At 40.2% G+C, this 13,215-nt stretch overlaps 1 protein-coding gene across 4 annotated transcripts in view; it reads left to right on the top strand.

Moving 5' to 3' along the window:
• The window catches only part of RPAP1 (RNA polymerase II associated protein 1), a 39,125-nt gene that overhangs the window by 9,302 nt on the left and 16,608 nt on the right, over positions 1-13,215 (top strand). For all 4 annotated transcript variants that reach the window (XM_004941626.4, XM_421141.7, XM_015287139.4 and 1 more), the window contains 9 exons: positions 654-830; positions 1,585-1,791; positions 6,072-6,187; positions 6,616-6,714; positions 7,169-7,270; positions 8,849-9,016; positions 10,161-10,352; positions 11,977-12,111; positions 12,280-12,459. In XM_004941626.4, coding sequence (XP_004941683.2) covers positions 654-830; positions 1,585-1,791; positions 6,072-6,187; positions 6,616-6,714; positions 7,169-7,270; positions 8,849-9,016; positions 10,161-10,352; positions 11,977-12,111; positions 12,280-12,459 — 1,376 coding nt within the window. The remainder of the gene's footprint in view (positions 1-653; positions 831-1,584; positions 1,792-6,071; positions 6,188-6,615; positions 6,715-7,168; positions 7,271-8,848; positions 9,017-10,160; positions 10,353-11,976; positions 12,112-12,279; positions 12,460-13,215) is intronic.

Genomic DNA, 13,215 nt, shown 5'->3' with positions numbered 1-13,215 from the left:
ATTGGCTGGTTTAGGGTCACAAAGGGTTATCCAGGTTGCTATATGGAGCATGTTATCCTGCTGCTACAGTTAAATGAAATGAGCCTTTAAAAAGAATTTAGATCAGGTGATAAAGGAGACTTGATTTTGTCCAGAGTAGGAGAAATATCTGCCTTTCTGCAGCTTCTGCTATGTTTAACTCTTGAAAGTGAATACAGAAAGTTACTAGGAGAAAACATGCCTGTGTTGAGAGCGGATTCTGTGTCACACTGGGAACTGGGTTACATAGTACTTCTCATTCTCTTTCTTGCTCAGCAGATATCAATTCAGGTCTTCTTGGGCAGAGAAGGAAGCTAACTCAGAAAAATATCCTGATTTATGAATTATGCTCAAATTTACCTTTCGTTGCTTTAAAGAAACAAAATATTTTCTTCTCCGTCCCTCTCCAACTACTAAATAAACAAGACAGAAGCATTGTCAGTAAAGATATGTGTGATGAAAACCTGAAAGCCCAGATCTCTTAGTTTTGTTTCCAGATAAACTAAGCTTCTTTACCCATTTTTTATTTGGATACCAAGGTTTCTAGTGCAGGCTTGCTAGTGACAAAATCTTAATGAGCTCATAATGCTGTTGAGGCTTAAATGACTAACTGCTTTATTTGCTTGATCTTTCAGATAAAGCTGATGACATTTTCACCTCTCAGCGGCCTTGTATCATAACGGGAGAGGGTCTTGGAAGCCAAAAGAGTGAGCAGGAAGCTCAGGCTATCCACAAAGAGAATTTAGAGAAGCTGCAGTCCATGTCCCAGGAAGAGATCCTGAAGGAGCAGGAAAGGCTTCTGGCTCAGCTAGGTACGTGCTTCCCAGAGTGAATTCTCCTGGAAGTATGGAAGCGTACTGAACGTGTAGGTGTCTTGAAGTTTCAACACATTTACAGATCAAAGGTGGGAGCTTAAGATCACTAGTCATTGCACATGGAGATAGTTAAACTTCCATCTCATATCTGTAGCTTGTGAATAAGAATCAAGTATGAAGAAATTTGAGTACTTATTCCTCAGTGAGAGGGAGCTTAGTTGAAAACTGTCTCGTCTCACCTTTGCTGTGGAATAAAATGGTCCATTCACACAGTTCCTTTGCACATCTGATACCTGGCTACATGTATGTGTATTGAGGACCTAAAAGGTAATTCTCTGAAGCAGATAAGAAAGGTGAAAAAAGATATCACCATTTAACTTCACTGCTTATAACAATGGCATGTGTATGAGAAGTATCTTGTTCTTGTGCTTTCTTATTATGACTGATTTGTGACCTTTGTTCCTTGTCTATACTACTCAATCCTTAAGAGATTGTAGTGAGGCAAACACCTGGAGTTTAAGAAGGGAAGGATATATGTTAAATTTTTTTCAATCAGTTGTCCTCAGCTTTTGTGCTCAGCAAGCCATAAAACATTTAAATGCCTCATCTGCAAACAAGTGACAGTTGGCAGAGAAGAAGGGATATGTGGAATGGGATTCAAAAGACTAAAACATAAATGGCAGGACCTATAGATGTATCAGATATTTTGAGGCTGAGACTTATCTGTCTGTCCCTTTGTCAATACTTGCAGATCCCAGTTTAGTTGCTTTCTTGAAGTCACGACGCAGTGGTAACGTAGACCAGAAAAATGAAATAAAAATGGAACAGAACAGACCGGAGGAGTTTGTGGAATCTCTGACTGTGCCACAGTGTGCTGTAGGAATGTCACTTTCCATGCAGGAGTCAGGTCTGGAAGAATCTGTAAGGAGGGATGAAAGTACGAAAATGGAAATCACAGGTAAGAGACATAGTACATGTTGTTAATGTTCTGAACATAAATGTAAGGTTTTTTTTGCAGTGTTTGCATCAACCCAGATTAGAGTTCTGTGGAACTTTGTTTATTATCTGAATCAGAATTTTATCATGATATTTAAAGATTTTTGAGTTCGAGGAAGAGCATTCTTGTTGTTTCTAGCTGAGCTCTAGATTAGAAGGATGATGAACTACATAATGGAGGTGGTGAGCCATGCAGTGAGAGGTCTTGCTTTATTTTGGAAACTTGTTCTGAGATCACTGGAAGGAAAATGTGTTTTAAAAGTAAGCGTCGTTGCCATTCTTGTTTAGTCATGTAAACAGGGAAATAGGAGAGCGTGATATTCAAACAGCACTTGCTTCTCACTAATTTCTTTTATGTGGGACAAGATGGGGACAAACAGATGGTGGGTAGATCTCCCTGAAAAGACTCGCTGTTGCACTCACAGGATAGCATGGAGATGACAGCCAATGAAATAGCTCACATAGCACATTTGTCTTTATGTGAGACTGCTCCCAATGGCCTCACTGTGGCTTGTATTGCAGAGCCCATGCAAACATTTCCAAAGGTTACGGTTCTTTCTTCTGTGTGCTATGGGTGGAAGGAGATGCTAACTTATAGAGAGTTCTCCTCTTTCAGAAGAATTGTACAGAGCTGTTGCATTTTACAATGTTCTAATACTCAATTTTACTATTGATTCTTTTACCTTGTATATTTTGTTGATGGAAGAATGGTAATGTGTCTAAAAGGATGAAGATGTGGAAGTTTGTTGATGGGAATGTTTATCTTTGCCTTCAAACTGGCAAGAGACCTGAGTGTGTCTGTACGCTCACTTCGATATCAGAACTGCATTCACTGAGGTTTGCGTGCCTGTGAATCTCCACATGTTATTCATATCTCTTATTTTTCTTACTAAATGACACATGGAGGCTTTGCTGGGTTAAGATGGGGAGAATTTTACCTCTTGCTTAATTAACTAGTTGTAAGTATTGACTTGCTTCAGTTGTGCTAAGGAAGTCTGCACTACTGCTGTCTGTGTTGGATCTGCAGTTTCTGTGCTTATGTGAGAAGGCGGCTGCTTTATTGCAGGCAGCTAGCAATCTTTGTGTTCTTCATGACATGCCAAAGAAGCATTTACCCCTTATATTTCTCTTATTGTTGCTTTTTTCTTCGTGTTTTTTTCTTTTCTTAGTGATAATACTAGGTTCCCATTCACATCTTCCAGAACACTTTTGTTTATAGCATGTGTGAAAGAGGCATCTCTCCTTTATTAGCATGCTTTTCTTCCAATTTCATGTTAATCTTTGGCTGTCTGTGTCTCTTGATTCTCTTTTCTGATCCATTCTTTGTCTCCCAGTGCAACATGCAGTCTGATTAAAGAGGTCTCCAAATCTCTCTTGGATTTTAGCTTGGTGTTTGCAAGAGATAACAAGTGTTTACCATTTTCTTGATGAGAGGGATGAATCTGTGTGTGTATGTGTGTACGTGTGCAGGAGAAGGAAAGATGATTAGCCTCGCACTCAAGAAAACACCTCACTTTTGCTGTTTCTCCCCAGGTCTTTGTTTTTCATGAACTCACATTAATCAAAATAACAGGTCTTAATGCTTTTCCCAGAACAATTGAGTGCGCAAGTAGTATCAGATTAAGTGACTTTCTTTTACTCATAGGAGCAATAGGAGTGGGCTGTTTAGCTGCAGAGACTGAACAAAATTGTAGTAGTGCTCTTGGAAAAGCTCAGTGTACAAAGTGTTGTGTGCTGATAACATCTTTTACTGCCCCTACAAGATTGCAGACAGAAGAAGAAATGGAGTTTTCCTGGAATTATTTGAAATAACAAGGAAAGAGTGATCTAGAACACTGTTAGGAATCCAAGGGAAGCCTTTCTAGCCCCTGAGTTTATGCCTGCAGCCCATCTTGGCCCACAGGAGACGTAAAATATTAATTTGACTTTCGAAAGTAGTGTTGGGATTTTGTGTTTGCTGGTGCTCGGAATTGAACTCATATGAATAATCTGGCAGAAACAGTCATTCACAATTTCCTAAGGGTAAGGATGATGACACAAAAGAACAGGATTGCTCAAAAGTCAAACTTGCCTCTCTAATGAGATAAAAGGCAACTGTCTCTAATAAAGACAGTAAAGCCCTTATATAGCAACTTCTAATCTTATCAAATAGAAAAACAAATCCTGGCACCAAGACAAAAGGGAAAGCAAATAAGAAAAGGAAGCAGTTGGTTGGTAGTCTTTAATATAATGCAACTCTGAAAAAGTTCAGTACAGATTTTGCGTTCGAATTGCCAGCTTCTGTTGCTGTGAATGGTTTTCTCAGTAACTGAGCAATCTGCTGATGCTTTGGAGTATATATCTGTCTTTTCTTGTTGACAGGATCATAATGCTACAGGCTGATGATAATGTGCGTAATCCTATTCATAGAATGATTATCCAGTTTAGTGATTAATGGAGAAGGAAAAAACAATTTGTTGAATTACAAATGTCAATAGATCTCTCTTTTTTTTTTTTCTGTTGATTTTTATTTCTTCTGGTTTTGCATCCACCACCTACAGACATACCACTTTCTCACATGTCAGATGCTTTTTTCTTTCAATTAAACTGTGTATTGAGCCTTTGGCTGAAATTCTGTGCAACAGCTTTCTGGCTAGGGAAGACAACTGTGTGCTTGGTTCCTTGCCTGACTCACTACCACATTGATCATAAGGGTGAAGCTACATCCTAGAAATGATGAGTGCCCTTTCTGAAAGTTTATCTGCTAATTGGAGGAAAGTAGAAGGTTGGGTTTCAGGCCGGTTATCAGCAGGGAAATTTCTGATGAAAGAAGAGCATCTCAGTGGGACACTCTGTTCTTTGCAAGGGAAGACAAGAGCATTGGGATTAACAGCTGCAACGTGAATGAATTCTGGTCTTGTTTTCTTCCGGTAGGAGTGATGATCCTGCTTTCCATGCCCTCAGTCTGCCTGCTTCTGTCAATGTGTGTGATTTCTCTTGAGATGGCAAGGACTTTTTAGTTATCTTTTCTCACACCAGCTCAGGACAGTTTTGTACCAGCAAGGCATTACCTGTGCTAGCATTTAGATAATTTCCAGTTAAATCTCTCCTGCCCATTCACTTGTGATATTTTTCCATATGCTGATCTTAGGGCAATTCTTGTGTTGTGAAGCATAAATGTATTGTTTCTCAAATTGTTCTGGTCAAAACTCTTTAACAAGTTAAATCAGTCATTTCTTCTTTCTTCTATAAAGGGAGGTTGTAGTGAGCTGGGGGTCGGCCTCTTCTCTCACGTGACTAGTGATAGGACTAGAGGGAATGGCTTCAAGCTGTGCCAGGGGAGGTTCAGGCTGGATGTTAGGAAATACTACTTTTCTGAAATGGTGGTCAGGCACCGGAATGGGCTGCCCACGGAGGTGGTGGAGTCACCCATCCTGGAGGTGTTCAAGGAACATTTGGATGTTGTGTTGAGGGACATGGTTTAGTGAGAACCGTTGGTGATGGGTGAATGGTTGGACTTGGGTGATCCTGTGGGTCTTTTCCAACCTTGGTGATTCTATGATTCTGTGGTTCTTGTAGTGCCTTCACCTCTGAAATGCTTGTTCAACTGCCCCATTTTCCCACTGAGCTGTTTCTCAGGCAAGCTGTGGCAGTTTGCCTCTTATGATTTTTTTTTTTTTTTTCCTCCCAAGTTGATTTCCTCAGGTCTTTAGAGGGAGACACAGAATGGAGAGTAGTACTGGAAGTGCCATGGAAGCATGAGTGGTAGCACTGGTGCGCTCCCTTCAGTGTACCTAGGCTGACATTGTCCTGGCTTCTTTAAAAACATCCTTCATTCTAGGCCAGTAATTCATTCAGTTGTCTTTGCATTACTACTGTTCTTGACTCCCCTAATGCTCCCTTTCTTGAATGATACTCATTTATTTTGCAAAAGTGGGGCTGATATTATTTTCTGCCCTGATTCTGATCGTTTGGCCTTATTTGTGTCCTGACTTTAATTCAGTTTCACCCTAATTAGCATTGTCTGTGGATTTTGTTACAGTGCAGCATAATTTCTCTTCTAGCTCTCATGAAGGATGAAAATAGCTGTAAGTCTTTGATGTTTATGCATCAGTCAGCAGTTCATTTGAAAATTGTTTTCTCCTTATTTTACATGGATCCTATATTTGATGTAGTCTTTAAGCCAAGTGGGTTGGCAAAAAGGGAATAGGATTTTCTTCATCTTTGCTTTGGAAGGTAAGGCTGTCATTTTCTCTCCCAAAGATGATGATCTGCCTGTGAAGCCAAGGAAAGAATGGATTCACATGGACAATGTGGAGTTTGAGAAGCTGGAGTGGATGAAAGATTTGCCTCCGCCCCGGCAGAAGAAAACTAAAAAGGTTTAAAAGCAGAAACTGATTTTTCTTCTTGTTTGTGAAGTGTCTGGTTCATGTTTCTCACCAGTAACAATTGTGAAGTTTTCTTAAATAATCCCGATTACTCAATCTGCGAGATTTTGTAAGGCTGAGAGGTGGCCCAGTGTTCTCCACAGGGTGGGATTATAGGTGATCACTTTAGTTTATAGTGTTTAAGAGAGCTATGAAGTGAGAGTCTGATAACTCATAGATGACCTGTGGTGAAACAGGTCCAAAAGCTAAGAAAAGAAAGTGGAATAAACTTTTTTTTTTTTAAGAATTTGAGATCTGATCTGGGGAGTTTCTTAAATCAGCTGCTAGGTGACACCTCAGAAATGGAATTTTGTGTGGTGAGTAGAGTGTAAGGCAATGAAAATAATCTTTCTCTCCCTCTACCTCTTTCTTTATGTTAGGGAATGCAAGCTCGATTCAGTTTAAAGGGAGACTTGATTCCTGCAGACGCTGATTTGCCTACTCATCTAGGTCTGCATCACCATGGAGAAGAAGCAGAGGTAGGTGTAATGAAGTAGAAAGGAAAGAGCACACCCATTTCTATTTTCTGTGTTTATTTTGTCAGATTCCTTTTGTGTCAAGGTGTTTTAGTGACAAAAACCTCAAGAAAGTGTAGATGGATGGTTTCCTTTGGAAACAAGCTCCTGAAGAGAAGTTTAGTCTCCATGCATTAACTTGCTTTGTTTGTTTTCAGACAACTCTGTTAATGCTTTTCTTCTTCAATGCCATTAAGGATCTGTGGTGTTGAAAAGAGTACACATATCCTTTTTTTAAGTACAGCTTTCTCCCATCACGTCATCTATTGCAATCTCTTCTGCAGTTGATGTGAAAAACAAACAAAACTGTGTTGCAATTTATCTCCTGTTATGCACTATTTCACAGCAAATCTTATTTGAAGGGGTCTGTTTTTACCTATAGTTGGTTGTTGTGTTTTTTTTTTCCTCCCCCATTTAGAGGGCTGGTTATTCTCTCCAAGAGCTCTTTCATTTGTCTCGCAGCCAACTTATTCAGCAGAGGACACTGGCCCTACAGGTCTTGGGTCGTATTGTTCAAAAGGTAAGTCACCTCCATGGAACTCCTCCCCATAGTTGACATTTCCACTGCATCAGGGTCCAGATTCTCTGATGCTAGTTGTTTGTCTTCTGTTTTAATACAGGTGAACAAAACCACTGGCAGGGTATTTCTTTTTACACCAGAGATCTCACCGTTAAAAAAAGTTACAGTGTTGGTACATAGCAAATTGAATTGCAGGATTCTCTGCAGGAAGAAGCTTTGCAGCTTTCAAATGTTGCTCAACAGCAGTGCTGCAATTTATGTTCCACTGATTCTTTGGACGTGAGATATTTTTACAGTGTTACTTCTGTGACAAAAACTCCCATTCGCAGTGACCCTTTAGTTCTTGTTGCCTGAGCCAGCTACATGATGTGCTTGTTCTGTAGGTGGTGAGAATGAGCCAGCCTAATCTTACAGTGAAGGGCATAAAGCAGTATGAATATTTACTTCCACGCACTTTCCCACCTGACTCTTGGGGGAAGTGCTAACCTTCCCTCCAGCAGCAGTGGAGGCTGAGATGAAGTAGCAGCATGGTTTTGAGAAGAAAGATGGGGCAGAACAGGATGAAGTCATAAGAAGGATCCAGAGATAAGAAAGAAAGCTTTTCTGCATCAAAGAACTGGAATTGTGTCTCTCTAGAGAATAAAGAGAAGAGAAAATACAAAACAACTTTCTTAAAACCTCTTCTGTGGGAAACAACTGACTTGCCTAAAGCAGCAGAAACATCATTATGAAATAGTTGTACACTGCTGAGAGACGGTGTCCCAGTATTGATCTAAGCAGAAAAGAATTTCTTGTCCTCTAAACCAAATAGGAAATGTACCACGAAGTTACAGAAATATCATAGGAATGTGCAGAATGTGCATTCTCTTAGAACTTTTCTTTTTTTCTTGGACTGGCCCTTGAGTCATAGAATTTTAAGTGGGGAGAGATGTTTGTAGCATACAAAGCAGGGCGGACATCCTGGCAGATTCCAGTCTGCACGTTGTAATTGCACTTGGGGGTATGTGACCTTCCCTCCACCAACGCAGAGAGGAAGAGAGAGCATGTAATGCAGAAACAGGAGCCTTTCATCAATAGGTAATGTTCCCTAGAAAGGCTACCAATTCTGTCATTTATGTTTATGAGCTCTTACCAATTTGTTACCTACTGTATGAGGCAGTGCTGGAATTTGGCAAATCTGCATCAGTTTGTGATGTCCTAAAGTTAGGTAGCATGGAAGACTCCTAATTAGTGTAAACAGCAGAGGGTCAAAAGGTGACTCAGGTGCCCAATTTTATGGTTTTTAGGTGAATTTTCCTGCATTGCTAGCACTGTAGATCTCTGAGGATCTTTAAGTCTTAAGCATTCCTTCTGCCCTTTTGTATCACTACTTTGGACTGAACGAAACAAAACTTTTTGTCCCTGTAGATAATTCTGCACTTTCCTTGGAGAATACCAAGCAGAGCAGTTTGTTGTGCTGACTGCACAGTGTAGCTGCTTTACAATAAAACTGGGAAGAGGCAAGCATGCAGAATGTTGAATTGTACACGGTTGAGGTGAGACAGCTTTAACATTATCTCTGTATGGTATATTTTTCAGGCCAGGGCTGGAGAGTTTGCTTCCTCCTTGAAGGGCAGTGTTCTGCGTCTGCTTCTCGATGCTGGATTTCTCTTCTTGCTGCGCTTCTCTCTGGATGATGCTGTGGATAATGTCATGGCAGCATCTGTTGGTGCTCTCCGAGCTCTGCTGGTGTCATCTGATGATGAGGTGAGACAATTGTTATGTCCCCTGCTTTGGTTTCATTCCGAATCATTTACCAAATCAGAATGAAAAGACCAGGTAAGTAACTTCTAAAAAAGTCTTGCTGGGTGGGTTAGCTTAGTGGTCAGTAGAATGTTATTTCTGTGCTTTGGGACAGACAAAGGACTGTATCTGAATTTGAGAGATTCAGTCCTCTTTTCTCCTCTTTAAATTAGCTCTACCTATGATTAATTCAGTGCAGGCTGTTGTGGGAGTTCTCTTCCATCTTGACACCTTTAAAATCTAGAGCATGTTACTTCCAGTGTATGCATATGATTTACACATTTCATTTTTAATACGACCTCTTCTGTTGTTGGCTTTTTTCTGTATAGTTTTCCTGCTTCTGAACAAATGAGTGACTAAGTATTTTCCCTGCTTTTTGTCAGGCCTCGCAGTAGTACTGTTCTCTCTCCATCGTTGTCCATCATCTGTTGATCTCACATACTTTTCTTTCACTACTCTATACCTATTTTTCCATTCCTACAAGTCTATTTTCTCCTTGATGCTTTTTCTCCTGTTAGAAGGCTGAAACTTCTTTTGGATGTTCAGAGATACTTGACACTGAACAGCAAGGTTAAAGAGTCTTCCTGGTTGAACAGAAACAGGCTATTATGGGCAAAGCAGACTATGGCCTGTGTTTCAAGTTCCTTTTATGAGAGCTACTCCTGTGCTAAGCTGCAAAGAAAATGGTGCTAGAAAAGAGTGGTTAGATCTCCAAACGCCTACCATGCAGATGCAGAAATGGGAATAGAGCTAATAAATGTCAAAATCCAGTTTAACTTCTAGAGCCCTTGGTGGTTATTTATTTTTATCTTAAACATTTTTCAATTAAGCTGCATTTCTGTTCCTTGTCTAGCGAATTTAATTCACGTCACAGTAATTGCTTTTCATGATTTCCCAAGTGTCTGTGGGTCATAGATTAAAGTCACTTCTCTGAAAAAGCATTTCATCCAACTTGTAATTGTTTAGTGTATCCTTTATTGTGTTCCTATTTTCCTGAGTTAGGTGGGAATCTGTAAAGCATCCTGTAATTAAGTGTTCTTGAATATTTTTTTTTGTCTTTTGTTATCTCTGTGTGTGAGAACTTTGTGTGCTTTTACTCTCCTCATAGAAATATCTTGATTGGACTTTCTCATGGTACCAAGGGATGGCTGCATTCCCATTTGTCCCCAACAATGAGGAAGAAGAAGAGGAAGAAGAAGAAGAAGAAGAAGAATTAACTGGAGCAGAGAAGTCTCAGAATAAAAAACAGACGGATGAAAACAAGCCAGATGCAGATGTAGCCCGTTATGACGCTGTAAAGGTAAGCACAGAGCTTGGCCTGAAATCTTTCTGGAAAAAATAGACTGTGCAGCAGCTGTGTGTGCTGTTGAAATGTGTACTCTTCTGTGTGTGTTAGTAGTGCTATGAACAAAAGTTAGAACATCTCCTTGGCTGTTGGATGTTATGTTTCTGTCATACGTTATCAGCAGTATAATTTTATTAACCTCTAAAAATGTTGACACTTGACCAGTGTAATTTCATCATTAAGTATCTCTAACTTCCTCTGGGGAAATTGGCAAGAAGCATGCTGATGACATGATTTGTTGAAAGATCGAATACAGACATGATTTTCATGTTCACTTACTTGAGCTAGAAGTGAAACAATTCTAGGGACTATTAAAGTGTCTGTGTGCACCATTGTAAAGTTAAGCAAGAGAATTACAGCTGCATAGTTCTGAATTAGACTGGTACAATGACGTTCTCTTTGCATTTGATGCAGTGACTACTTAGCATTTCCCTAATATCACTCTTCGTGTTGCATCTGTCAGAATGAATTTCACATTTGCCAGGGATGTGAAATTTAGGTTAAATATGAGATCTAACAACAGTAATCTTTGCCATCTCAAACTCAACCGTGCTGGAGCCAATGAAGCTCTTGCATGCTGCTGTTATTGAGGTCTGTGGTCACATCGCTTAGTCTATGTATTCAAATAGCAAATGGTTATAAACTTCACTGGGCAAATGAATTACTGTACTTAGATATCTGGTTTCAGTTAGTGACTTTGTGATTTCAGATTTGTCCTAATAGGTTATGCTGTTTAAAAGGCTTAACAAAAGAGATATAGAGGCGAGGTCAGTTCGTCACTCTGGAAACAGTTATGTGGTCTGAACTCAGAAGAGATTTGGCGTAAAATTCTCCGTTGTTCCAGCTGTTGTGAAATAAATTCCATTTCACAGCTGCTAATTGGTTGTGAATCCAATCCAATCCAGCTGAATCCAGCCAAACATATTGCTTCAGATTCGCCTGGCTGCAACTTTGAAAAGTATTAGTCCTGTGAACTCAAGTCTTGTGTCTTTTCCCAAAACTAGAAGTGCATAACACTATCACTAAGATTGCTTTCTACCATAGTCACTGATCATGGTCTTCTGCTCTTCGAGCAATACAAAATCACTTAATCCATCTGCATCTGTCTTTTCTTACTGCAGAATAGAAACTGATATCTGTTCTCCACTTCTGTCAGCTTTCTGTAATGTGACAAGCACCGTCAGGACTAAAGAAAGAGTACTGTGTTAGATGAAGGTGGTGGCTAGCCAAAATGAATCAAAAAGCATGAGAACCCTTTTCAGCCACATTACATTTTAATAGTTCTTTGTAGGAGAGGTATTCCGTGTTACTTGGAGTTTCAAACTCTGGAGAACACAGCTATCCAAAAAACTCACTGGTGGTCTGATACAGAACAAAAGTTCAGATGTTCCTGCTCTGTTGGGCCAACTTTTTGATTGTTTGCTAGCGTTCTAGAAAATCTACAGAAACTTCTTTGTTTCCCCAGTGGTGATTTTAATACTTTCTATCTGTAAAAGATTTAATTGTATCTGCTTTTCCCTTCCCACAACTGCTTCTCAGAGAGCAGTTAAGAACATAATGAATATTTTTTTCCTTTCAGGGACTTCTGAAGACACGGATTCAGCACCGGCTGAGGTATATCCTTGAGGTGGTACGACCTGTTCCAACAGTTGTCCTGGATATCCTGCACATCCTTACCCACATAGCAAGGCACTCCTCTGAAGCATGCATCCAGGTAAGTCTGTTATTGTACAGGAGGAATGGCAGGAAAATATTCGAAAAAGGGAAGAAAGAAGCAGGTGAAGTTATGACAAGGAGATGAGACAAACTTGGGTGTTCTATATGTATGGCTACCGGAATTGCATGCTTTCAGTTATTTGTGGTACCTGCTATTTCTCTGCAGCTGCTTGACTGTCCTCGGCTGATTGACACCATTGTCAGGGAATTTCTCCCTACTCGATGGGATCCTCATGTGGCTGAACCAGGATGTTTACTCACCAGTCTCCATGGAGTTGCTTGTGCTGCTGCTATGAAGTTCATCAGAGTATTGGCATCTGGAGGCAGAAATGCAACAGCCAGGCTGGTAAGTGATTATCAGAAGAGCTTTTCTGTTATCAAATACCACTGTTTTCTGTGCCTTGCTTCCATGCTAATGATGGATAATTAACTGGGGGTGACTAAGCTGAAGAATGTGATTCAGACCTGACCAATACTTATGAAACTAGGAGATATGGGGTCAGGGTTCCTGTTTCAGGCTCACACTGAGGTAAAAGGAAGCAATAAGGCCACTTAAATGAGTAAGAGATTGAAGTATCTGACATACAGCTTTCAATCTTTCCCTGTAGTTGTTTAGGCTTGGCAATAAAAAGCTGGTGATGATGTGTGTTTTGTTGAGGGAGTAAAGAAAACAGCAAAATTTACCCTTTCAGTGGATATGCTGATGAGAGCAGCAAGCACAAGTTGAAATACAAGACAGTTAAAAATAGAAATTTACTTCTAAAGCGAAGTGGTGAAACTTGCAAACAGGTTGCCCAAGGAGGCTGCAGGCTTCCCATCTGTGAAGAAATCCAAAACCCTACTGGACCTACCTCTGAGCAACCTGCTCTAAACAGAGAGAACTGCAGTTTCCAGAGGTCCTTTCTGACCATCAACTTTTCTGTGACTCTGTGAGCCTACAATTAGACTTGCTGGTGGTTCAAGCACGGTGTAGCTCTTAACTACAGTCTCTGTGGTTAACCTCTGTGAGGTTACCTCTTTAGATATCTGCTGCCATTTGCAGGGAAACCTCAGAAATCTCTTGGAAGACAGAGTATGAGCTGAAATAAAGAAGCCAAAATAA

The sequence above is a fragment of the Gallus gallus genome, chromosome 5 (genome assembly GCF_016699485.2).
Source record: "Gallus gallus isolate bGalGal1 chromosome 5, bGalGal1.mat.broiler.GRCg7b, whole genome shotgun sequence".
Classification (NCBI taxonomy): Eukaryota; Metazoa; Chordata; class Aves; order Galliformes; family Phasianidae; genus Gallus; species Gallus gallus.
This window is presented reverse-complemented; position numbering and strand designations above follow the sequence as displayed.